Source organism: Petaurus breviceps, unplaced genomic scaffold (assembly GCF_028583685.1).
Source record: "Petaurus breviceps papuanus isolate PSGF00001 unplaced genomic scaffold, PetGlider_PUasm1.0 90769, whole genome shotgun sequence".
Taxonomy (NCBI): Eukaryota; Metazoa; Chordata; class Mammalia; order Diprotodontia; family Petauridae; genus Petaurus; species Petaurus breviceps.
In genome coordinates this window covers 16349177-16373671 of record NW_027187341.1, presented here as the reverse complement: position 1 = coordinate 16373671, position 24495 = coordinate 16349177, and the positions used below count along the sequence as shown (strand labels likewise).

Sequence of the window (24495 nt, the reverse complement as noted above, 5' to 3'; positions counted from 1 at the left end):
TATGGGTCGCTTTGCACCTCCTAGGTCCCCTCCCCTCTCCTCTCCTTTCATTCTCCTTTAATTTAGGGCACCTTGATACTAACGATTACTGTACTAGGTAAAATCCGGGGAGGGGAGGGGAGGGGAGGGGACATGGAAGTTGCAAAGGGACCAATTTTGGGTTGGTGTTTAAAAAAAACCTTCCAAATAATTAGAACTGTGACAAAATAGAAAGGGTTGGCTCAAAGGTAGTGGGTCCCCTCCCCCTGGAGTCAGTCCCACAAAAGAGATGGATGGCACTTAGCAGGTATCATATAGAGGGATTTCTTGTTCAAATACAAATTAGAAGCATCAGGTACTGTTCACTTCTGAGCTTCTGTGATTATATGAAGACCTCCTAGCTCAGCCACTAGGAAAGCATCTAAATGAAAGGGCCAAGTTGAGAAGGGTAGGACCGATAGGTTTCTGTGTTCCATTTTAATAAAGCTGCTTTATTTGCCTTCACAATTCAGGCCATCTCAGTTCACAGACTGACTTTAACAGTCCAACATGTCTATAAGCCTATTATCTCACTGAATACAGGCAAAAGTTGACAGGAACCCCAAACTGGAAAGTTAATTAGTAGTCAAACTTTTAATTCTGGATTATGTACCTAATTCTAAGTGCATTATAACTTATTTATTTTTACCTGGTTTGACATTTGGACAGTTCCCATTGACATTAATAGGCTAATTATTAGGTTGAATGCTATAGTTCTGAAAACTGCTGTTCAGTATTTAGAACTGCCAACTTCACCTTCTTTCTTCACCGAACTCCTACCTCTTTTCCGAATAAATATGTATTATTCAATACAATCCTATTCAATTAAGGTAATCACAGGTGTTAGAAATTTGCTGAGATAATTAGTGCTGCAGCCAGAATTCACTGCCAGTCTAAGGGGAGGAAAAGGAAAGGTAACACTGCCTTCTACCTACCTCTGAAGAAGTGTGGTCTATCTGTTCCCGGGTCTTCCTAAACCACACATCCGTCCACAATTTCTGTCTTTCATTGTGGCTCATGCCCCAGTGAGGAGTTCCCAGGATTTTTAATTTTATTCCCAAAGTATCTTTTGACCCTACTGAAATTTGTTGGGGGAGGTCCTGTTTTTTTCCTTTGTAAAGCTGCTGACTGGCAATTTTTGTGCAAAATCTTTTGTGAGAACAGACTGCTTGAAGGAGGAAAAAACCACTTAGAAATACCAACTGTTTTTATAGTGTTGTGGGTGTACCCATGGGGTGTGTATACATGTACAGGTGGATGTCTTCATGAACAGAGCGGTACATATAAAACATGCATCTCCCTGAACAGATCTGACTTAGCACTTTTGTGTGCTGTCATGAAAAAAAGAGAAATGGAAGACTGAAAGGCCCTTCTGCTTACCTTAAGTGAAAAAGAGGAATACCATATGGCCACCTGCCTCCAAACAAAATCCTTTTCTAAGAGGTCAAGCCAAGACACTCACTAAGAATTTTTTTAGTGGTAAAAATGAGAGCAAAAGGAACTAAAGTACATTGATATTCTGAAGAATTGAAGTTGCCCCTAGGGCCATGGAGGGGTACCGTGGTTGGCAGCAGCATGACTGACTTTGGGGGCTCTCACAGGCTCTCCTAAGGCCCTGAGGGACCATTGTGAAACAGGAAGAGAGAGCAGGAACTAGAACTTCCTGATTTCCCAGGGCCACAATTTTCTATAATGGCCTCTTCTCACAGTGGTGTCCCCCTCACCTTCTTCGCTCTCCCCAGAGCATGAAAGAACAGTGCAAAGTCAGAATCAGAGTGGGGAGGATTCAGTTTGCACCTAGAGGCAGAATGGTTTCAGATCTCTCTCTAATGACATAGTGTAAAGTAATGGCACTGACCTAGCCCTGGAGGTGTGTGGATTTGTCTCATGCTGGCTCTCCTTTGGTCGTCTACCTTGGGGTTCAAATGGGCTGACAGAATCCAATGCCGGTTTCAATCTCTTGGGCCATCATTAGGAGCCATGAACAATGAGAAGTTAGAAGAGAGGGACCCTTTGAAGGTTAAGGATTCAAAGCTGCTGGACATTGGTAAGATTTCCCAGGGGACAGATTTCCAGATCAATTCTCATTTAGACTCAAGATACCACAATTGTCCACAAATGAGTAGCTAGGTAGCACCGTGGATAGAGGACCAGGGCTTTTTTCAAGTTAGTTTATTGAGTCCAAAATAGCCACTGAGGCATGGAGCCCAGGGTGGAGGCCTCCCAAGAGGAGGCATTCTGCAGTTGCTCAGTGGTCCTGGGCAGAAGTCCACATGTGGTCAGGAGGACTCATCTTTCTGACTTCAAATCTGGACTCAGACACTTACTAGTTCTGTGACCCTGGGCTTAAACCTTGTTTGCCTCAGTTTCCTCATCTGTTAAATTACCTGGAGAGGGAAATGGCAAACCGCTTCAGTATCTTTGCCAAGAAAACTCCAAATTGGGTCATGAAAAGTTGGGTATGATTAAAAATGACTGAACAACAACCACAAATGAACTTTGTAGGCAAATGTAAACACAGATATTAACATAAAGTCCATCTCTCCTGCCTTGAGATTGCCATATTTCTATCTGACACTTGACAGTTTTAGGGACAGGCATCATTTTTCAAGATAATGTTTTGATCTTCAAAAAAAATTCTGATATTTAAAATTTCAGTGTAGTGCAGTGTAGTACAAAGGAAAGAGTATTTGAGCTTGAAGTCAAAGGACCTAAGTTTGAATCCCAGCTCTTCTCCTGAACTACCTGTGAACTAGGGTAAGTCTCTGGGTTTCAGTTTCCTTATTTGTAAAATGAAGGGACTAGACTAGATGACCTCTAACATACCTTCCAGTCCTAGATATGATATTTCTGGATTCTTCACATAATCATAGAATTTCAACCCAGAAAAGACTTTAAAGCTCCTCTAATCCTTTAATTTTAAAACTGAGACCCAGAGAAAGCTGAGAGTTACCTGCCCAAAGCAGCAGAGCAGGGACCAAAATCCAAATGTTAGCACAGAGGGTAAGGCATTACAGCTGATAAGAAGAGAGCAAATGGGGCCATTTGGCCTGCTAAATACTCTGGCACCTCCAGCCATGATCAGAGCTACATTTGGCCAGAGCATGTAAGGAGAAACACTGTATTTGACCATAATGGTTTATTTCAAAAAGAAAAGGAGAGGAAAGCAAGTAGGACTCTCCTTGGGGTAACCTATGATGCTTCTAGGTACCCGGGATATGATTCCTCGAGTTCCAAAGGCCCTTCTTTTTAAAAGTGCTCATTGTTCATGGCTCCCAAGGATAGGTCAAGAAAGGATGTTATGGATTCAAACAGCTCATGTCAAATTCAAGGCCAATAACCAATAGAGAGCCAGTGTAATGCATGTGTGTATGTGTAAACTATGTGACCTTGGGCAAGTCACTTAACCCCGATTGCCTTGCCTCCCCCCTCCCAAAAGTAAAAATAATAAGGTATGTGTTATCAGTTGCTCTGCTGTGGTCCTGACATTGGAGGGTATATGAGTAGTGTACCATAACATTCTTCCTCTGCCTGTGTCTTGGTTGCCCATCATATGCTATGGCCATAGGTGTCAACCAACCAACTGACCTCCATAAATAGCATCATCCAGGAGGAAGACTATGATAAATTTAGGTCTTTAGATTCAGCAGGTACTGTATTACTTAAGTTCTGTCTTAGATAACTCATAGGATCATAAGCTGATAACTAAATCATACCATGTTTCCCCGATAATAAGACCTATCCCAAAAATAAGCCCTCCCCTTACTGTGTAAGATTCCTCTAAAATAAGCCCTCCCCCGAAAATAAGCCCTATTGAGATTGCTACTGTAGTGAAGGTGATCCCCTGTGCTACACACTACATTACGGTACCCTCTGTATGCACCGTCCCCTCCCCCCGGGTGAAACGCACGCCGTGCTCCAAGCTGCATCCAATCAGAGCTGCAGCAGCGAGCGCGTCATCCTGTTCTTCCCCACTGATTTGCTTGCTGGCGCCATTGAGAGCAGTGCCGCGGAGGAGAGCTGAGGCAGGACAACATAAGCCCTCCCCTGAAAATAAGCCCTCTGGTGTTTTTCTTTCCAAAAAATTTAATAAGACTGTCTTATTATTGGGGAAACACGGTAGCACAGAGACTATGAAGTTCAGCTTTCTCATTTTACACATAGGAAAACTGACGCAAAGAACATTTAAGTGACTTATTTGGGTGGGAGTGGAGGGGTCATACACTAGTGAGTCTCTGAGGTGGGATTTGAACCCAAGCCATCCTGGCTCCAAGTACAGTCATTAAAGTGCCTGGTGACAGCTAAACATGGGAGAAATATATAGCCCTTTTCCCCCACCATCTACCTAAATAGAATTAGTATGGGCTGAGCTAAAATTCAAGAGGTATCTATGGAATTTCATGGGGTAAAGGTGAGGACAGTCATTTGGGAGAAGCTCGCCCAGGTCATTGTGATAACTCCACTCCTTCCAAAAGTTTCAACAGTATCCTTCCTGACAGAATCCAGTAGCGTCACCACCTGTGTTCTTAAGTAGAGAGTGGCGTTCATGAGCCAGTGAAAATTAGCCTCAAAGACCTAGTACCATTGGGGGAACTGTTCATTGATCCATTCTTGAAAAGAATTAGAAATTATATGAAAAAAAATCAGTAAGCTGTAAATGCCCTTTGACCTAGTGCTGCTATTAGACATGCATCCTGAGGAGTTCAAAGATAGAAGGAACACTCTCAAAAATAGTGATAGCAGCAATTTTTGTAGCAGCAAAGAGCTGGAAGGAAAGTGGATTCCCATTCAGTAGGGAATGGCTAAATAAACCATAGTTAACGAATGCAAGGGAATATTAGTGTGCCACAAGAAATAATGAATATGAAAAATTAAGAGAAACGTGGAGAGTCACATAGCAACTGAGGCAAAAAAAAAAAAATAAGTAGAACCAGGAGAACAAATTCTATGACAACCACAACAAATTGTTGGAAAACAACAATGGAAGGAAGGCTTCAGTACTTGGATCAATGCAGTGACCAAATGCAGTTTCCAATGATTTAAGGTGAAGCATGCTGCCCAAGAAGCAATAGATGCAGAAGGAAGCAAACATTTTCAGACATACAATGATGATGATGACGATTATATAGTGCCCACTATGTGCCAGGTATGGTACTAAGTGCTTTATAATTATCTCACTTGATTCTTACAACAATCCTGGGAGGTGAGTGCTATTATTATCCCCATTTAACAAATAAGGAAACTGAGGCAGACAATGGTTAAGTGACTTGCCCAAAGTCATACAATGTCTGAGGCCAAATGTGAACTCAGGTCTTCCTGACTCTGGACCTGGCACTACATAGTTGCCTCTTGTATGGCCATGGGTCAATGTATTTTGTTTGACTGTATTATTTGTTACAAGGTGGGGAGGGCTTCATTGGAAAGTGACAGCAATAGAAGGAGGAGGAGGAGGAAAAGGAGATGGAAAAGAAGGAATAGGAAGAGGAAGGGAAGGAGAAACAGGAGAAGAGGAGGAAAAAGAAGAGAAGGAGGAGGAAGAGGAAGAGAAGGAGGAAGATGAGGAGACATCAATAAGATATTTAAAATGGAAAAAGATGTGTACCACTCATACACAATGGAGCATCTATCCATGGTAATTATTATAGGCAAGCCCTCAGATGGACGATCCTCTAATATTAGAAGGGGGTCTTCTGGCAGGGGTTGGGGAAAGGGATAATTGTCACTTCAGCTCTGAAGTTTTAGTAATTTGGGCATACATCAGAGAAAATGGGTGGATGCAGCCATCACTGAGCTATAGGAGAAGAGGAGACAGCCACCGATTGATTATATCAGTGAATTGAAGCAAGTAAAAAAAATCATATTGGTCCAATACGAATATACATAGGATAGGCTTAGGACTTGATCAGTTCAAAGGCTTTAGTAAACTACGTCCTAGGTCTAAGTTAGATGGTAGAAAATAAACAGCTAATGAAAGATCATTCTGAAACTGTTGCTTTACAATAGAAAACTGACCTCTGAGAGGGGAATCATAATTTCAAGAGCTTACCAGCCCACTAACCCAAAAATGAGGTCATACAAAGTAGAGAGTTTGGGGACTAGGTAACATATAGTAACATATAGGTAACAATAGTGGGGGTGGTTATTTGTGTCACCATTACATTGGCAGCACAATCCCATCGTGGGGGGCGGGGGGGCGGGGTCAGTTTGATGCATCTTACCCAGAAAGTCCCACCTAGGCATCACTGGGAACTATCTTTAGTCCTGACTCCAGGCATAGTCCACTTGTTTAAGAGGTAGTTGGGGAAAATACTTCCAATTACCACAGTTTGCAAGCAATTTCCAGGAAGAATAAAATCAATCAGTGGTTTTCATATGTTATGGCAGCCCAACACATTGAAGGCCCCCCAGTACCTTACTGCCCTACAAAAGGATTTAAGTATTTAATGAACTGGAGAAATGAGCCTTTCGGGAGTTCATCCAAGAGAACCAAGAAAGCTCAGTTATAATTTCAAGGATAGGGCAGGCAAAACTTCCCAGTGTGGCTTGAACCAGATTAAAATATAATTGGAAATGTTTAGCAAACTAAATAAAAATACAATATGACATAAATAATGTTAATTTGTGGTTCTCTTAGTCAATATGCTGCCCAGTTTAAGAACTCTATGTAGTTGAATAGACCACTGTGCTAAGTTCACATCCTTTCTTAGCTACTAGCTGTGTGAGCCTGGACAAGTCATTTATATTCTTACTACATCCGTTTCTTCATCTGCAGAAGGGGGGCAATTAGATTCAGTGCCTTAGCTCTAAATCTACAATTTTGTAAATAACAGTGTAAAAGACCCCTTTTGGGAGCCCAGGGACCAGGTCTGTCTAGGCCATGCCGTGCAGAGGACCTCCTAAGCCCTGAATGATGTACATATAACTATTTCTGTACAACCATTTACCATTACCTGTCAATTACTTCCCCTATGAAATGGGACTCTCTGAAACCTAGAGGATTCACCCAGTTTTCGATGTCTCCTATATGAAGTTAATCTATTCCCAGAGTTTTCATGGAAACAACAGTATTGAACACTTAGCACTGTGCCTAGCACATAGGAAGTGTTTAATGAATGTTTATTGACTGAATGAGTGACCTGATGTCCAAGGAGGTTTGTAATATGAGAATGAAGTCTAGGATAGTTTGAACTACAGGCAAAGGAGAATATTTAATAGCGATCCTAATAGATTAGAAAAGGAGTAGCCCAGCTGGCAGGACCAGCACATGGACAGATGATAGTCAATAGTCAGAAGAGTCAATTAACAAGCTTTTTACATGCTTACTATGTTACAGGCACTGTGTTCCACTCTGAGAAGCCTTAGCCACTACTTCCAACTGAACTGGGGGGTGGGGCATCAAATAGATTGGGGGCATTTAGGAAGGGAATACTGTTTAGCAGAGAGTATAAGATGCCATGGCTGGCAAGAAGGGAGGGGGTGAAAATCACCCACTGAGTGAGTCCTCTGGTGTACTTCATCAGGCCCTGAAATGCATTAAGCCAGGGTGTTTACAGAGAGAGCAGTGGTGGCATCAATGTAAGAAGCTAGCCAGTCACCATTCTGCTCATATAGAATGGACTTTTACAAAAAGAAAAGGGAGCAGGTAGGAATCTGCTTTGGGAAGAAGGAGCTTACCTGCAGTAGTCTGACGTCCTCAGTGCATGTCAGTAAGCTTTTCAGGTGGGCCAAACCTCAGTTAAAGCCAACCAGGGAAGCAGGAGGTAGCTATGTTTTTTCACCTCCAGTGTGTTGTCTGACTGTAGACAAGCTGGCAACGTCTAAACACAAGTGACACTATCTGGAAAAAGTGTATAATGCAGCAGATGTTGAGTATCCATTAAGCTCTGAAATGACTTCCATTACTAGGGTGTACCTAGTGCAATATCCCTACTAGGGTCACTCCCTTAGTCTTCATTCATACTCAAGATTTTAGGTCCCCAAAGAGACAGTTAACTACCACTCACTCTTGAGTCTCTAAAAGTAAGGAGTTGGGGTTTTAGTACTATCACTCATGTGTCCCCACCAGTGTACTCCTCATTAACAGATATCTAGGCTTAATCTACTTCTAGAAAAATAATTTACTAAGGTTGAATAGTAAGGACAGTTGGTACAAACCATTACCCCTTGCCAAACCTGGCATGCATTTACCACAAATGCACATAGCATCCATGAGGACAGTGGACACAAGTTTAAAATACAATAGTAATTAGGAATATAGTATAGAGAATATGTGTGGCAACAGGTTGTCTCACTACTTCTGCATTGGACGTCCTTTTCCTCATTCATGGAATCTATGAGAAATAATTCTTAGGGGTAGCTTTCTGCTGGTTGGACCACTCAGCTAGGCTCAGAAAGGATCTACGCCTTTCTGGAATCTGTAGTTACATACTTCTCTCCAACATGAGGGGTCACAGGCACTGAAGTTGCTGTTGACCATCTTTCCACACCTGTTCCAGGCATTTCCCATTGCTGTCAATTTCCAGTGGACACTACTACTGTTGCCATTCTTCTTGGACCTCTAATGGGATGTCTAGATCTATTAAACTCACAAGGTTGCCTGAACACTTTCATCTCAATACTTTTTTACCTAAAATCTGGAAAGAACAGACACAAGGAAATTGAAATGGTCAAGTGTTCATATTTACCATGGCCAGGTGGGAGAGAGGGCCACCAGCCTTCCTCCTCTCTGTTCTCAAGGAAGAAGTTTAAAGTACTATCACCGCCTCCTTGAAGTCACAAAGGAAAGAGTAACTTCAAGCAAACTACATATTTATACCCATGAAGTTCCAATTCAGCAATACCTGAATCATTCCTTCCATCTCCATAGCCAATCAGAAGACTCTTCATCATCAGATAGTACAAGTTCCTCCATCACACGTGGCTGGAAACTGGCTTCTAAAAGTTTCAGATGAAACTGAAACCAAACAAGAAAACGGTGTGTGCTCTCTATAGCCTACCAGGAAGAGCTAATCTAAACATTCTCCTTTAATCAACCAGTAAACCTACTTTGTGCCTGGTACTATAAGTGCTGTGGATACAAAAAAGAAGCAAAGGCCCTCAAGGAGTTTACAGTCTAAACAAATATATACAATAGAAGCTATATCAAGGTAAATTAAAAAAATAATTAACAGAGGGAACGAGCTAGAATTAAGAAGGGTTGAGAGGACTTCCAGTAAAAATAGGATTTTAGTTGAGATTTGAAGGAAGTCAGAGAGGTCAGTTTCAATGGATCTGTTTTGAGCTTTCCCTGCAATGACTCCCCCCAACACACACACACACACACACTGTAAAACTATAATTAGTAAAGAATAAGAATATGGCACTGAGCCTCTTGACCCTATCTTGTGCTCCTACTACGTTGCCTTGCTGTCTCTTTGGGCCCCAAACTGGAATTGTATTGGCCATGTTTGCCTTCCCTATCTCTCCTACTTCCAAAACACACAGCTAGTCAGACTCTATAGGACAAAAAAGTATAGGTTCCTCCTGACCTCCTGATTCTGCCTATCCTGTTCCTGGAGTGTGGCCAACCTGGCACTGGACCTGCCTATGTATTCTCTGCCATAATCTACCCAGAGATGTATAAAGAGTCAGTTAATAGCACCATCAGGCAGCCAGGCAAGCGCTCTAAGTCAAAGTCGCCAGATATCAATTGATATCCTAAGGCGTGAGACTGAAGATTTTCAATATATGCCAGCAGGAAATCAGATTACCCAGCAACAAACGTCTGAAAAGGCTTAAGTTAAATTGGAATCCAGGTACAAAGTAACAGATCCAATGACATAGAAATAAGGAAAATAGGATCAAAGGGCAGGGATTACTGAGTTCAACTGCCCCAGGCTTTATGCTTCCCTCAACCAATATCTTAGATGCTCAGGAGGTGAAAGTGAGAGGTTGGTGATTTTGCACAGCCCTGCCTCACTTAAATCCAATTCACTTGCATGTCACGGCATCACCTCCCTGATGTCATGGTCCTCTTCTAGAAGGAAAGCAATGACTGCCATTGGTGGCTCATTATCCACCATCCCACTCCCCTCTGGCCCATCCGATCAACCACAGTTGCTATTGTATGTATGTGGAAGTAGACAGATCCAGTCAGCATTGTCGTTTAACACAACAAGGTCAAATCTCTGGTTCTCTACAGTATACGGGGGTAACACTTCACTTATTGGTCGGTACTTTATCCACCTCTGCCTTAACAACAAAAAACAATCGTTCAATTCAGTAAAAAAAAAAATGTATTCATCAAAACTATAGACAAAGATCTAGGTATAGAAAGACAAGAAAGAAATAGTCCCTGCCCTCAAGGACCTTAACTCTTTTGAAAGAATAGGATATATAAAGGAAATACAAAATTATCCAGTGAATTCTAGAGGGAGGGTGCACTTGGAACTGGGGATGAGGTGAGGGGGATTGGGAGGGCAGGAATTAGATTGGCCTTAAATAGGAGGTAGCATATGAGCTGTGTTCTGAAGAAGTCTAAGGATTCTAAGAGGCAAGAACGAAATCCATTCTAGCACAGACATAGCATCTTGCCTATGAAGAATCAACAAGTCAAGTGGTTTGAGCTAGAAAAATCCATTCTTTCTTGCTTTATTCTTCTTGCAACCTACTTTATTCTTTGTAAGCTTAATTTTGTTCTTTGTATTGATCAGAGTCTTGAATCTCTATACTGAAGCAGAAAACACTTCAGCGATTGAAAAGTTCCACGTGCTTCATTTTCCAATATATTTCTTGAGCAAATCAAAAATGTATATTTATTGTGTAACTATAACCTCATGCATGAGTTTTTCTGTCCAACCAAAACCAGATCATATGGATCCATATTTCTCTTTCTAAAGCAACCATTAAAAATCAACCCTTTTCACCCCCTTAGCATTAGTACCCCCAAATCATAGTTCAGTCATTTCCTTTTAAGTAGATTTAGTGGACTTATTTTGAGTTAAACCGATAAGGCAGAAATGTTGATTTAAAAGGTTTATTTCTTATTTTTCTCTTTCTTAATGCCTTTTGAAGTGCCAACGGAATGCTCCAAAATCACACAAAATCAACAGGAGGCAATTACTACTGAGAGTGTTAAATCTCCCATCTCTCCTTTCCCGGTAAGACCATAAAACCCTCAGGCACTTTACAGTTTTGGGGGAAGGAGATAATAGTAAATAGCATTTACTTAGCACTTTGGGTTTGCAAAAGTACTTTTACTTATATTATGTAATTTGATTCTCACAACAACCCTGTAAGGTAGATGCTATTATCCCCATTTTACAGATGAAGAAATTGAGGCAGACAGAGGTTAAAGTGACTTTCCCAGGATCATACATACAGCTCAACTAGTGTCTGAGGCAGGATTTGACTCAGGTCTTCCTCGTGCCAAATCCAGCATTCTATTTACTTCACTACCTAGCTGCTAACAACTCAAGTCTAGGACCCATTCACTACAACAGTGGACATTGAGAGAGGGAGAGCTGACAAATCTCTTCTCAGAAATTTACTAGTTGGATGAACCTGGGGATGACACTTAACTTCTCTCAGCCTCAATTTCCTCTTCTGTAAAACAGAAATATTAAATAGCACCCATTTTACAGGTTTGTTGTGAAGACTGAATGAGATAATGTATGCAAATTGCTTTCCAAACCTTAAATTTCTATATAAATGTGTTGCCATTTTGTTATTACTACTGCTTCATAAAGAATCTAAATTAATTTTTCATAAACAGGTGGAAAAACATTCATAAGATATATTTTTAGTCAAAGCGGTCAGCAGAAATGTAAGGCCAGAGGGAGATGGATGAATTGTTTCTGGGGTCTGGCCACAGGCTTGCTTGCTCTCAACTAGTAATTTGGACACAGATGTGACCAAGATATCTTTTTAAAGATTTTTGGAGAACAAAAATAGTAGCTTTTCTAAGTGCCAGGGCAAAACACTTTTTATAGGCAGTTGGAGAGAAACTGATTCAGACTCACTGACTCTACAGTGGCAGGATTTTCCTTCAGGCTGGGTCTAAGTCCATCCTCATAACAATACATGTTCATTCAAATTTTGGGAGCAGCTAAAGAAACCCATCCACCCCCGAGGATCTGAATTGTTTTGTGACTAATCTGGGATGCATTCATTATTTTTCCCCTTCAACATGCTCATCTTTCTGACCTCCGTCAGAGGCCCCACCATTCATCCAGTCTCCCACGTTCAAAACTTTGGGTTCCAGGCCACTCTTCCCTCTCCAGCTCTCACATTCAATCATTTGCAAGTTCTTTCAATTCCACCTCTGCAATGAGACATATAAAGAGAATGGAGCTCCCAGGCCTTGGCAGCAGGGCACTCACTTTTATTGGCAACATAGAAGTGATTGAGCTCAGCATCTAGTTAGAATAATTAGATACACCAGGAAGCTACCAGGTAACTTGGTTTCCTCCCCACTACATCTCTCCAGGTGACCATACCCCTGTTAAGTTGCTTCCTGGCCTGGTCCCATCCTTTACTGTCCTCCAACCCAACATTGCCCCTCCCCAACTGTAACCACAAGGTCATAGAATCATAGATTTAGAACTAAAGGTAACCCAGAGATTATATATTCCAAACCTCTTACAGACAAGGAACTAAGGCCAATTGAAGAAACTGCCTTGTCTAAGGACCCACAGGTAATAAGTGGCAGGGCCAAGATTTGAACCCAGACCATCTAGCTCCAAATTCAGTGCTCTTTTCTGTCTGCCCTCCATTGGAGGGTGTCCTGGGGCATCTCTCTTAAGCCTTTCAACAGAATTTGCTTGAAGTGAGTGAATTTGAAGATGTATTTCATACTACTTGCCCCTGGTACCAAAATACTGATTCTAGAGTCTATCCTCCCCTCCCTATTCCCATCTCTACCACTTCTAGTACAGGCTCTTCTCATCAACTGAGCTGTTGCAATGGCCTTCTGATAGGTGTTCCCATCTCCATTTTTTCATTCTTCCAATTCATCCTTCATAAAACTAGCAGAGTAATCTTCCTTATACATAAATCTAGCCATGTTATTCCTTGGCTCAAAAATCTTCATTGTCTTCCTAACAAATTTATTTATCTGGCATTCCTGGCCCTCCACCTTCCTCTTCTCCAGTTTATTTCTAATTATTCTCCTTACCTACTCTGTGCTTCAGCCAAGCTCTCATCCTTCTCTTCTCCTCTTCTTCCTCCTCCTTCTCCTGTCCCTCTTCCTCCCAAATACACCCTGCACTTTCCAACTTAAGAACTTTTGATCAGATTATGTCCTATGCCTAGACCTCCTTTCCCTTCTTCACCTGTCAAATTCCTGCCTATCCTTTAGTGCCCATTTCAAATGCCTATCTTCCATGGAGCCCTCCTTGATGCCCATTGTTGGGAAGAACTTTCCCATCTAACTCCACTGAGTTTATTGTTCTCTTACAAGTTTATGTATTATTTATGAAGTGCTATCTATGCAGAGGTAATGTAGTATAGTGGATAGAGAGATGATCTCCAAGTCAGAAAGACCTGAGTTCAAGTCTTCTCTGACACACTGGACAAATCATTTTATCTCTTAATGTTTTAAGCAACTGTAAAACTATAAGTTACATAGGTGTTGACTTGCATTGGTAATGGGAGTTTCCTTACTAGGGAGTACCTCATACCAATGAAATCACGAATCAACCCCCCATTTGTCCCTATTAGTGTAAGCTTCATGAGGGCAGGTATGGCTTATCTAAATTTTGTATCTCACTTAGTGCCTTTCACTTAGTATGCCTAGCATAGACTTATATATCAGTGGGTCAGTGCTTAATACATGTTAGATTTCATTCAATTCAACTCAACCACTTCTGGAGACATACCTGATAATATGGTAATTAAAACAAAAGGATCAAATAAGACGTCCCACCTACACACACACACACACACACACACACACACACACGGGCTATTTGATCCCCTATAAACTTTTTATTCCAATGTTTAATGCATAATAAAAATGCATAAGAGTTAGCTCCTTAATAAAACCAAATTATGTCATAGTTGCAAAATTTTGAAAGTCAGTCAAGTTATATTCCTCACATCTAGTTTAGATCATTTTAAAAACTTAGCCATCATGGCAAGGATTAAGAGATCAATGTGAAACTGATGAACCCTCCATCAATGTCATTAAATATCTAATAGGAATTTCCATTGAAAATAGAAGTTTTCTACTTCACACTTGGCCATCACAAATTCAACAATATGCTTAATCACACTTGGAATCCTTTACATAGTGCACCTTATTTACCACTGCACTCACAAGTCTGGGGGGCAGGGGGAGTAACCAAACTAAGAGAAGCCACTGTCATCACTGCCAAGTTGCTTAATGGGCCTCCAGGGAAATACCAAGCCTCATAGGAAGGCCCATGTGTCAGAATCCAGCAATCAGAACATTCTATTTTGCCAGAAGGAGTATTCATCTCCTTTCACTGTCAACAGACAATCAACAAACATTATTTAACCCATTATTCAATGGGTCCTGAGGATACAAATACAGAAAATGAAATAATTCCTTCTCTCAAGGAGTTTGTAATTCAATAAGCATGCATATGTGTGTATACATACATATATACATATATATAGATGTATGTGGATAGACATACAGAATAAAAATAGGGAGAATTAACACAGGATAGTTATATTTGGTAGGCAGAGGAAGGTACAAGAAGCTGGAGGGATCATGAAAGACCTGATGTAAACCAGGGGTATGTAATCTGAAGACTAGGGCACGCAGGGTCCTTGGATTGTTTGGGGAGATTTGGAGGGGAATGGTAGGCATGCTTTATGAACTTGAGTGGGTAAAAAGAATACATCTTTATTTTCACTAACCTCTAACTGAAATTTAGCATATCCTTCAATTATTTGAAAACATTCCTCTGAGCTGGGGGGAGAGGGGAGGGGGCTGTAATCCTCACCAGACTGACAAATGGGTCCACAGCACAAGAAAGGTCAAGAACCCTTGGTGTAGAAGGTGGTATGCGAGCTGAATCTTGAAGGAATAAAAAGCATCCCATGATGGAAAGGTGAGGAGAGAAGACATGTTGGGGATGGGAAGAGATGGGAGATAGAGGAACAGAGAGAAAACCAATTTAGCTGGATCATCTTTGAGAAACCTATGCTTCTCACTTGCTGCCTATAGGTCAGCGACTCCTACTATATGCTTTTTTTTTTTTTAAGCAATAGGGGTTCAGTAACTTGCTCAAGGTTACAGGGCCAGTTATTTCTGGGTGTGGTGCTAAGTATCAGAGGCCAGATTCGATTCCAGGTCATCCCGACTCTGGGGCCAGTGCTCTTACTCACTGAGCCTCCTGGCCTCCCCTAAGCAATTGGGGTTAAGTAACTTGCTCTAGGTTACATGGCCAGGTGTTTCTGGGTGGGTGCTAAGTGTCTGAGACCAGATTTGATCCCAGGTTATCTCGACTCTGGGGCTGGTGCTCTTACTCGCTGTGCTACCTGGCCACCCCTACTATACGCTTTTGAACAGAAGATATGATTTTTCCTGACAGCTTGACCCTGTTCAGTCAGGAAGAAATCCTGTTGTAAATACTGGAGAGAAAGCTAGTTGTTCTGAAAGTTACCAGCAACCACCACATAATAAGCCAAGTTCAGGTTTATGTATAGATGACATAGGAAGGCTTCTGTGTTCCTCCATAAAGGACTTCTTGGCCAGCTCTGGCATTTCCAGAAGGTGCTTTTCTTATCCACGTGGGAAGCTCTCTTCAGGAAAGATGTGGTTGCCAGGGATGGAGGGAGATTCTTCAAGATATCTGGACACTTATGAAGGACATACTCTGTGTCCAAGCAGAGGGAAAGAAATCTGCTTTTCCTCCTAAAACTGAGGCCCTATTGCTATCATCCCAAGTTCAGGCCTAGAGCATTTGCATAAGAATTTCCTCACTGGTAGAAAGAGAATACTGACAATAAGGAAAATCAAAGAATTTACTTTGCAAGGTTGCTGTATCAAATGCAGTATTAGTATTAGTATTATTAGGAAGACCTTGGTCCAAGTTTAAGCAATGAGTTGGACTGCCCCTCTGCATACAAAAAATATAACATGGGTGTGATCTATTCAGTGAGAAAACACTGGAGGTCCCAGGGCTAGCCTTGGGTTCTTCCTCTGGTTCCATTCTAACCGCCTACGGACATACTCAAATCTCCACAATCCATTAAAAAATATATCCTTTTATTTCATCTACTTGCCATCACACCTTTTTTTCTTCTCTTTGTGACCAAACTTTTTGAAAAGTCTAATTCTTCCACTTCCTCAGTGACCTCTTGCTCCTGCAGTCTGGCTTCCTTCCCAAAACTCTACTGAAGCTTCGCTCTCATTCATCACCAAAGACTTCCTAATTATCATATTCATTGGTTCTTATTTAATCTTCATCCTCCTTGATCCCTCTGTGCCATTTTACAATTTGCCACCCTGTCTTTATGGACACTCTCTTTTCTCTGGGCTTCAGAAATACCCACACTCTCCTGCTTCTCGTCTTCCTTCTCTTACCATTCTTTCTCTCTCCTTGTTCCATCCTTGGCCCTCTTATTTATCCCCTCTGCATTCTCTCTCCCTTGATAATCTCATTTACTCCCATGGCTTCAACTATCATTTCTATACAGATGGATCCCAATTTTCTATGCTTATCTCTTCTTTTTTTAACCTTCTAAAAATTCATTATTTATTTTTAAGATTCTTTTTTTTATTTTGAATTACAAATTCTCTCTTCCCCTCCCTCCTCCTCCCCACCCACTGAGAAAGCAAGCAGTATGACATTGATAATACATGTGAAGTCAAGCAAGCCATTTCCATATAACAAAAAAAAAAACATGAAAGCAAAGTGAGAAAATTATACTTCAGTTTGCACTGAGAGGTCTTCAGTTCTCTATCTGGTGGTGGATAACATTTTTTATCATAAGTCCTTTAGAGTTGTCTTGGATCATTGTATTGATCAGAGTAGATAAATCTTTCACAGTTAATCATGATTATGAAATTGCTGTTACTGTGTACAATGATCACTTGGTTCTACTCATTTCACTTTGCATCAATTCATATAGGTCTTCTCATGTTTTTTTGAAACTATACCCCTCATCAATTCTTATAGCATGACAATACTCCATCACAATCATATGCCACAACTTATTCAGCCATTCCCCTACTGATGAGAATATTCTATATTTCCAAATCTTTGACACCACAAAAAGAGCTTCTTGAAATATTTTTGTACATATAAGTCCTTTTCCTTTTTCTTTGATCTCTTTGGGATACAGACCTAGTAATGGTATTGTGTGGTCAAAGGGTATGCACAGTTTTATAACCCTTTGGGCATAGTTCCAAGTTGTTCTCCAGAATGGCTGAACCAGTTCACAAATCCGCCAACAGTTCATTAGTGTTCCTATGTGCCTATTTAACTTCATCCCCTCCAGCATTTCTCATTTTTGATAAGTGTGAAGTGGTATCTCAGAGTTGTCTTAATTTGTATTTCTCTAATCAATAGTGATTTAGAGCATTTTTTCATGTGACTAAAAATAGCATTGTTTCTTCTTCTGAAAACTGCCTGTTTATTTCCTTTGAGTTCTTACCAATTGAGGAATGACTCATTTTTATAAATTTGACTCAGTTCCCTACATATATAAGAAATTAGGCCTTTATCAGAGAAACATGCTGGAAAATTTTTTTGATGTTACTTCATTGACATTTTAGCAAAATGTAGTTTCTCTGATTCTCTCTTTTAATTAAGTCTATTTTTTTGCTTTTTAATTAGGTCTATTTTCTGAGATCACAATTGCTACCCTTGCCTTTTTTACTTTAGCTGAAGCATAATAGATTCTACTCTAGCCCATTATTTTAACTTTGTGTCTTTCTGTTTCAAGTGTGTCTCTTGTAAACAATACATTGTTGAATTCTAGTTTCTAATCCATTCTATTATCTACTTGCACTTTGTAGGTGAACTCATACTAGTCACATTCACCATTATGATTACTGTGTATTTTCCTCTATACCGTTTTCTTCTCTTTATCTTCTCTTCCTTATTTATCCTGTCCCTCCTCAAAAGTCTGTTTTGCTTCTGCTTAATCCACCTTCCCCTTCATCATTCCCTCACCCTTTCTCTTTTTCCCTCCCCCTGCTATATTTCTGTTGGGTAATAAGATTTCTATATCTAACTGAATATTTATATATTCATTCCTCTTTTAATCAATTTTTGTGAGAGTGATGTTCAAGTATTGCCCACTATCCCCACCATTTCCCCTCCATTGTAAAAGCTCTTTTTTATGTGCCTCTTTTATGTGAGAAAATTTTCCCTATTCTACCCCTTTCTTTCCCCCTTCTTCCAGTGCATCCCTCTTTCCCACTCCTTCAGATTTTTTTGATGATAATTCAAACATAATCAATTCACACCCATGCCCTCTGTCTATGTAAATTTCTTTTAATTGTCCTAATAATAATAAAGTTTTTAGGAGTTAATGTATCATTTTTTCACGCAGGAGTGTAAACAGTTCAACTTTATTGAGTCCTTTTATAATTACTCTTTAATGTTTACCTTTTCATGCTTCCCTTGAGTCTTCTGTTTGAATATTAGATTTTCTATTCAGAGCTTGTCTTTTCATCAGGAATGCATGAAAGTCCTCTACTTCATTAACTATCTACCTTTTTCCTTTGAAGGTTTACGCTCAGTTTTGCTGGGTAGGTTATTCTTGGATGCAATCTGTGCCCCTTTGTTGCTATGTGTGCTCCAAGCTGTCCTACACCCCAGCGTCACAGACCCCTCTTGCCAACCTCCTAAATTGTCTTAGGTTGGAAAAAATGTCTCCCCCTGACTTTTTGTTGTCTCTGCTTCTCCAAACTTAAATTTGAGGCATGTGGACACCAGTAGGTACTAGGTCATATTTATCACTTGTGGTGCTTAGAAAAGAGCTCACTGCTGCCTTCACTTTCTAACTATGATGAATGAGTCATCAGGAGATAGAATGGGTCTAGAAAAGATGTTCCCAATGAGCGTGTTAATACCATGTCATTCCAGGAAGAACCCTTTTGCAGCTGATGAACATGATAATGCCACAATGTTCTGTATCTATTCTTTCACCTTTACAATGTAAGGCATTATTTCACCTTTACAATGTAAGGCATAGCTTCAATTGCAGTGACAGGAAACCATCTTAGTCTAGTTTGATAATCATTAACAAAAACTAACATTTTTGACACAAATTCACAAAAAGTGAGATCAGATATAATATATTCTCATACCTAAGAGGCTAATTACCCTTTGAGCAACAGTTCACATTTCTGAACTTAATATCTACAGATGTTGTGGATAAGTATCTTCTATGTTCTGCTAATTCTGTTGACAAGAGTCCTTTTTTGTGTGTGTATATATATATGTATGTATCTATATGTGTGTGTGTGTGTGTGTGTATATATATATATATATATAGAGAGAGAGAGAGAGAGAGAGATGAAAATACACGACATTGATGTTAGAATCTGCTCTTTTAATTTCTTTTACAAGCAATAATACCATCTGACTGGCAGGGACTTATAATTTATATCAAATTTTGAAAAGTCAAAAGAGGTTGCTGAACAGCTTTATTATGAAAGAATTCTATACATAAGGCAAACCTGTGACTTTTCATTTGGAAATTTGCAAAATTATAGCATTGAAAAATGACACAGTTGTAGAGTATAAACAGCAATGTCTTTGCCAGGCTCTTGATTACATCTGTGAAATTTAAGTCTCTGAAGAATGACTGATAGTTTCTGGTCTTGTGGAATAGGGATTCGATTCATTTTGCTTGTTCAGAGAGGACTAAAGTAGAAGCATTGTGGGGAAGTAGAAAAGAGGAAGATTTAGGTTTGATAGAAGGAAACACATCCTAACAATAGAGCTACCTAAAAGTGGAATGAGCCACTTGGGAAGGCAGTGGATGCCCCTTCATGAGAGGTCTTCAAGGGAAGATGAGACAACTACTTGTTAGGCATATTGTAGAGACAATTCTTGTTCAGGCATTAGACAATGTGTTCTCCAAGGTCCCTTCCAATTGTGAGATTCTGGGGTTCTGTATGAATTCCTCATGATTGTTAAATGTCTCAGTCCTAAGTGAAGCTAAGGAAGTGGGAAATTTTATTATTTATATGATGCTTGCACTTCATAGACCATCAGGAACATGACTCACTTAGTCCTGCCACTGACACATATTAGTTCTGTGACCATAGACATATTATTTAGTTTTTCAGTGTCCCCAGTAGCTACTTACAACTCAACAATATAAAGGAGTTGTTGGTCTGCATAAGTGAAGGTATTTGCCATATGAAGAGACTTTGTCAAATATTTTGCTGACATCTTAAGTATACCATGTTAACAGCATTCCCCTCATTTAGCTGTCAAGCTACTCTGTCAAAAAGAGGAAATGAGGTTAGTCTGGTATGACCATTTTTTTTTACTGAAACCAGGCTTTCAATAATCAGTTTCCTTTTCTAAGTATCACACAAGCTATCAAATTCTGAACAATGTGTTCTAGAATTACACCAGATTTAGACATTAAAATTCATTTTTCTGTAGTTTGCACACTGCCTTCTCTTTTCTTTACAAATAACACTGAAATATTTGCCCTTCTCTGGATCTCTGATGCCTTGCCCATTCTTCAACATCTTTCAATGATTATTGCCAGTGGCAACAGCCAGTCCCTGCCCTCAAGGAGCCCCCAATCTAATGATCCTCCTCTTTCATCTCTAGGGAAGTTATTTTTCAGTTATCAGTAAACAGGTGAGAGACCAACAAGACTTCACATGACTGGAGGCTTTCATTTTTTTGGTTTTGCTACAAAAACTAATCTAATCATACCCTCTACTTAAATTCACTGCCACAGACATCTTCGGAAACTGGAAAGGAAATAAACTATTATTAGACATAATCAGAGTTTACATTTTCCTCACAATAATCCTATGAGTTAGATAATATGGATCCAGAGATACTCCATGTTAAGAATCACTCCATTTTGTTTATACATATATGTCTGTACCCTTCCATTAGTGCTTGTAGTGCAAGTGACCCCAAATGGGATGTGCCATGGTATGCTGTTGTACAACCTGTTCTAAGAAACAGTTTAGCCTCCTGCACCCTGTTATGCAATAATGCCTAACCCTGGACCTGGGTGAAGGGGTTATTGTACCAGATCAGCCTCAAGTCCCAGCAATAGGGATCTAACCAATCAACTTTTGCTCCCACCATGTCCCTTAATCCGTGAAATCTAGATAAACTTTGTGTACTGTTCATTTAGGGAGTCTTTGCCTCTTCAGGTGAGACTGCTCTGCTGGTGAACTCAATAAACCCTATTGGTTCAAATTATGTTTTTTGGTTAATTTTTGTTGCTCCCTTTTTAATTTTTTTTAACTAACCCTATGATTTCATCAGAGTAGAAGACTCCTCAGGAGTGTGAATCTCCCTTTACCAGGACAGGGCCAACACTAGAATTTAAGAGTCTCAGTCTTTAACTGTGAGGGTGGTTTAATAGTTCACCCAGGGTCACATAGCCAGTATGTCTGAGATTGGACTTAAATCTGGGTCTTCCTGACTCTGAGGTCAACTCTCCATCTATTATACCTTCTTGTCCCTACATCCCCATTTTATGGATGTTCAAAGTTATAAGTGTCTAGTATAAAGGCTGGGACTCAAAGCCTGTCTTCTGATTCTAAGCCCTATACTCTTTCCATGACACTACTCTGTATCAAATAAGAGAATTAACATTGTACTACACCATCTCTAGGTACATAAAAAGTACCTACCTACATACATAAAAGTTACACTGGCATATGAAAACCCAAGAACACTCACAAAGCAGAAAAGTTGACTTCTCCCTCCTCTGCTCTCCTGAGAATGCAATTTGCCCAGATCCTAGCAGTACTACAATTCAACAGCTCAATAAGCATTTATTAAACACATAGTGCATTGAACTAAATGCTAGGAATGCAAATACTCCCTAAACTCAAGAGATTACATCCTTGGAGGGGGAGGGGGTAGATATAAACTATATAGAGATAAGTTAATTACAAGATAGTTCAAGTATGTCAGGAGCACTAGCAACTAGAGGAATCAAAGAAGGCTTCTGGGAATGGATAGCACCTCCCCTGAGCCTTGAAGAAAGTAAAGATGTTGAAAGGCAAAGTATAGATGAGAAAATACATTCTATGCATTAAGTATGGCTTGGATGAAGATAAGGGGTAAGGATTGGTGGGAAGTGGGGGATGACATATCCATTTCAGAGGATAGCAGGTAGAACTTTAAATGCTGGGGATTCAGGGAAGGCCTTATATAGGACAAAGCATTTGAGCAGAACTTCAAAGGAAACAAGGGATTTTGAGAAGTGGAAGTGAGAAGGGAGTGCATTCTAGGTATGGTGAAAAACTTGTGCAAAAATATGGCGATGGAATAGCAAAAAGGCCAATTCGACTGGAAACGAAAAAATTTAAAAGAGGTTCGGTCAATTCAATCAATAATATATACTTTACTGAGGCAGGAGAGTAGACTCATGAATTTTAGATAGCTTGATTTTTTTCTAAAAATTGAAACATTCTTTAAGCCATCATTTGGACGCAGGGATAGATTTATTTCATTTGACTTCAAAAGGCAAAACCAGGAGCGATGGGCAAAAATTGAAAAATAACACATGCAGAATTGTTGTCTGGAAAAGCTTCCTCACAATTCAGCCTATCCAAAAGAGGAAGGTGTTGCCTTGGGAGGTGGTCAATTCCCCATCACTGAGGAGTCTTCAGGCAAAGAGCGGATTATGACATCATTAAGGTTGTAAAGAATAGATTCCTGTTTAAGCAGAGGTTGGAATAGATGATCTCTACTGTCCCTTCCAACTTGGAAGTTCTGTGATCTTGTGACTGAAAGAGCTCCTATGTGCACAGCACTATTCTTAACTCTGACCTGGAGAGGGAACAAAAGTTATAGCAGATACTGATTCTGTTTTAAAATGACCTTCCTTGAGGGGGGAAAAAGTTTGAACCACATCAAGAATTCATTTCAGCACAACTTAACAGCAACTTCAAATTGATGTCTTACAATAGAAATGAAATTTATCATTGTAGAGGGAGTACTGAATAGCATATGGTTGGTGCTCAATAAATATTTGTTTAATCAGGTTGAACACATGGGAAAGTACCATCTTACAAATGGATTGTGTTCCCCAAATTTATGTTTTTTATATTTATTTTTTATATATTTAAATTTATTTTATATATATATATATATACACACACACACATATATATACATATATATATATATATATCAGTGGGTTGAGACTCAATCTATTTTCCAGCAGAAGCAATGTTATAAAAGTTGGCTATATTTGGAAGGTAATCCCTAAAGTAGTCCCTATAAAATCCATAACATCCTTCAAATGTCCTCCATTAAAATCCATTGCTAATGGCTCTATGGCTTGGAGATTACCAAAGGCTACTCCAACAAAATGTAAACTTGAGGTGGCTAGGTTGCACAGTGGAAAGAGAGGTGAACTATAGAGTCAGGAAGACCTGAGTTAAAGTGAATGAGACAGAGTTAAGTGACCTAAATGTCTAAGACACTAGTTGTGACCCCAGGCAAGTCTCTTAATCTCTACCTCAGTTTCCTTAACTGTAAAATGGGGATAATAATAGCACCTACCTCAAAGAGTTGTTATAATGCTCAAATTAGATAATGTTTTAAGTGCTTAGCACAATGCCTGACACATAGTATGTACTATATAAATGCTTATTATTTCCTTCTCTCCCTGCCAAGTCGGAAAGGGCCCAGCTGTATATCTATCAACCAAGGACCAGCCTAGCTACACTTACAGGCAAATCCTCAGTAGGAAGGTAATAGTGGTGAAGTTTCTGATTCCAGAAACTCTCCAAGGTCCTAAGGAGTTGTGACCTACATTGACAATGGAAATGCCCAGAGTATGAGCATTATTATATTGTAGATTATATTATGTATTATATATAACATCTTATAGATAAAATCATTATAGTATAGATATATAATCTGAAATTACAGATCCTTGAAGTATTGTTGTCCACTGCTAATGATATGTTAGTAAAAGACTGTAGTAGTCTTAGCTGAAGAGTTCTGCTTGAATTAGTACTATAAATAAGTACTATAAGAAGTATAATACAGAATCTCATGTAAGACAACCTGCCACCCTACCCACCAACTGGTTTCATGAAGGGAAGTCAGCAGTACTGAAAACTAATCTGAATATTCATACAACATTCACACACACACACACACACACACACACACCACACACCCATAGTCATCTCTACTGCCCTTTTTATAGGGTGAAAAGAGAATGGAAGAAAACTACTCTCTAGGGGGCAGGAGGTCCTTCCCACTCAGCAGTGTGTGAGCCAGAGAGGTCCAACACAAAACAATAGTATTAAGCCATGTAGGTTTTTTCTCAACATTT

At 39.9% G+C, this 24495-nt stretch overlaps 2 protein-coding genes across 2 annotated transcripts in view; one reads left to right on the top strand and one right to left on the bottom strand.

The window, feature by feature from the left end:
- Nucleotides 1-24495, bottom strand: part of COG3 (component of oligomeric golgi complex 3) — a 208365-nt gene that overhangs the window by 58115 nt on the left and 125755 nt on the right. The gene's annotated exons all lie outside the window — the stretch shown is intronic.
- The window catches only part of ERICH6B (glutamate rich 6B), an 81184-nt gene that overhangs the window by 19173 nt on the left and 37516 nt on the right, over nucleotides 1-24495 (top strand). Inside the window, exon 5 of the mRNA XM_069068714.1 lies at nucleotides 11071-11156. Within this exon, the coding sequence (XP_068924815.1) occupies nucleotides 11071-11156 (86 nt within the window). The remainder of the gene's footprint in view (nucleotides 1-11070; nucleotides 11157-24495) is intronic.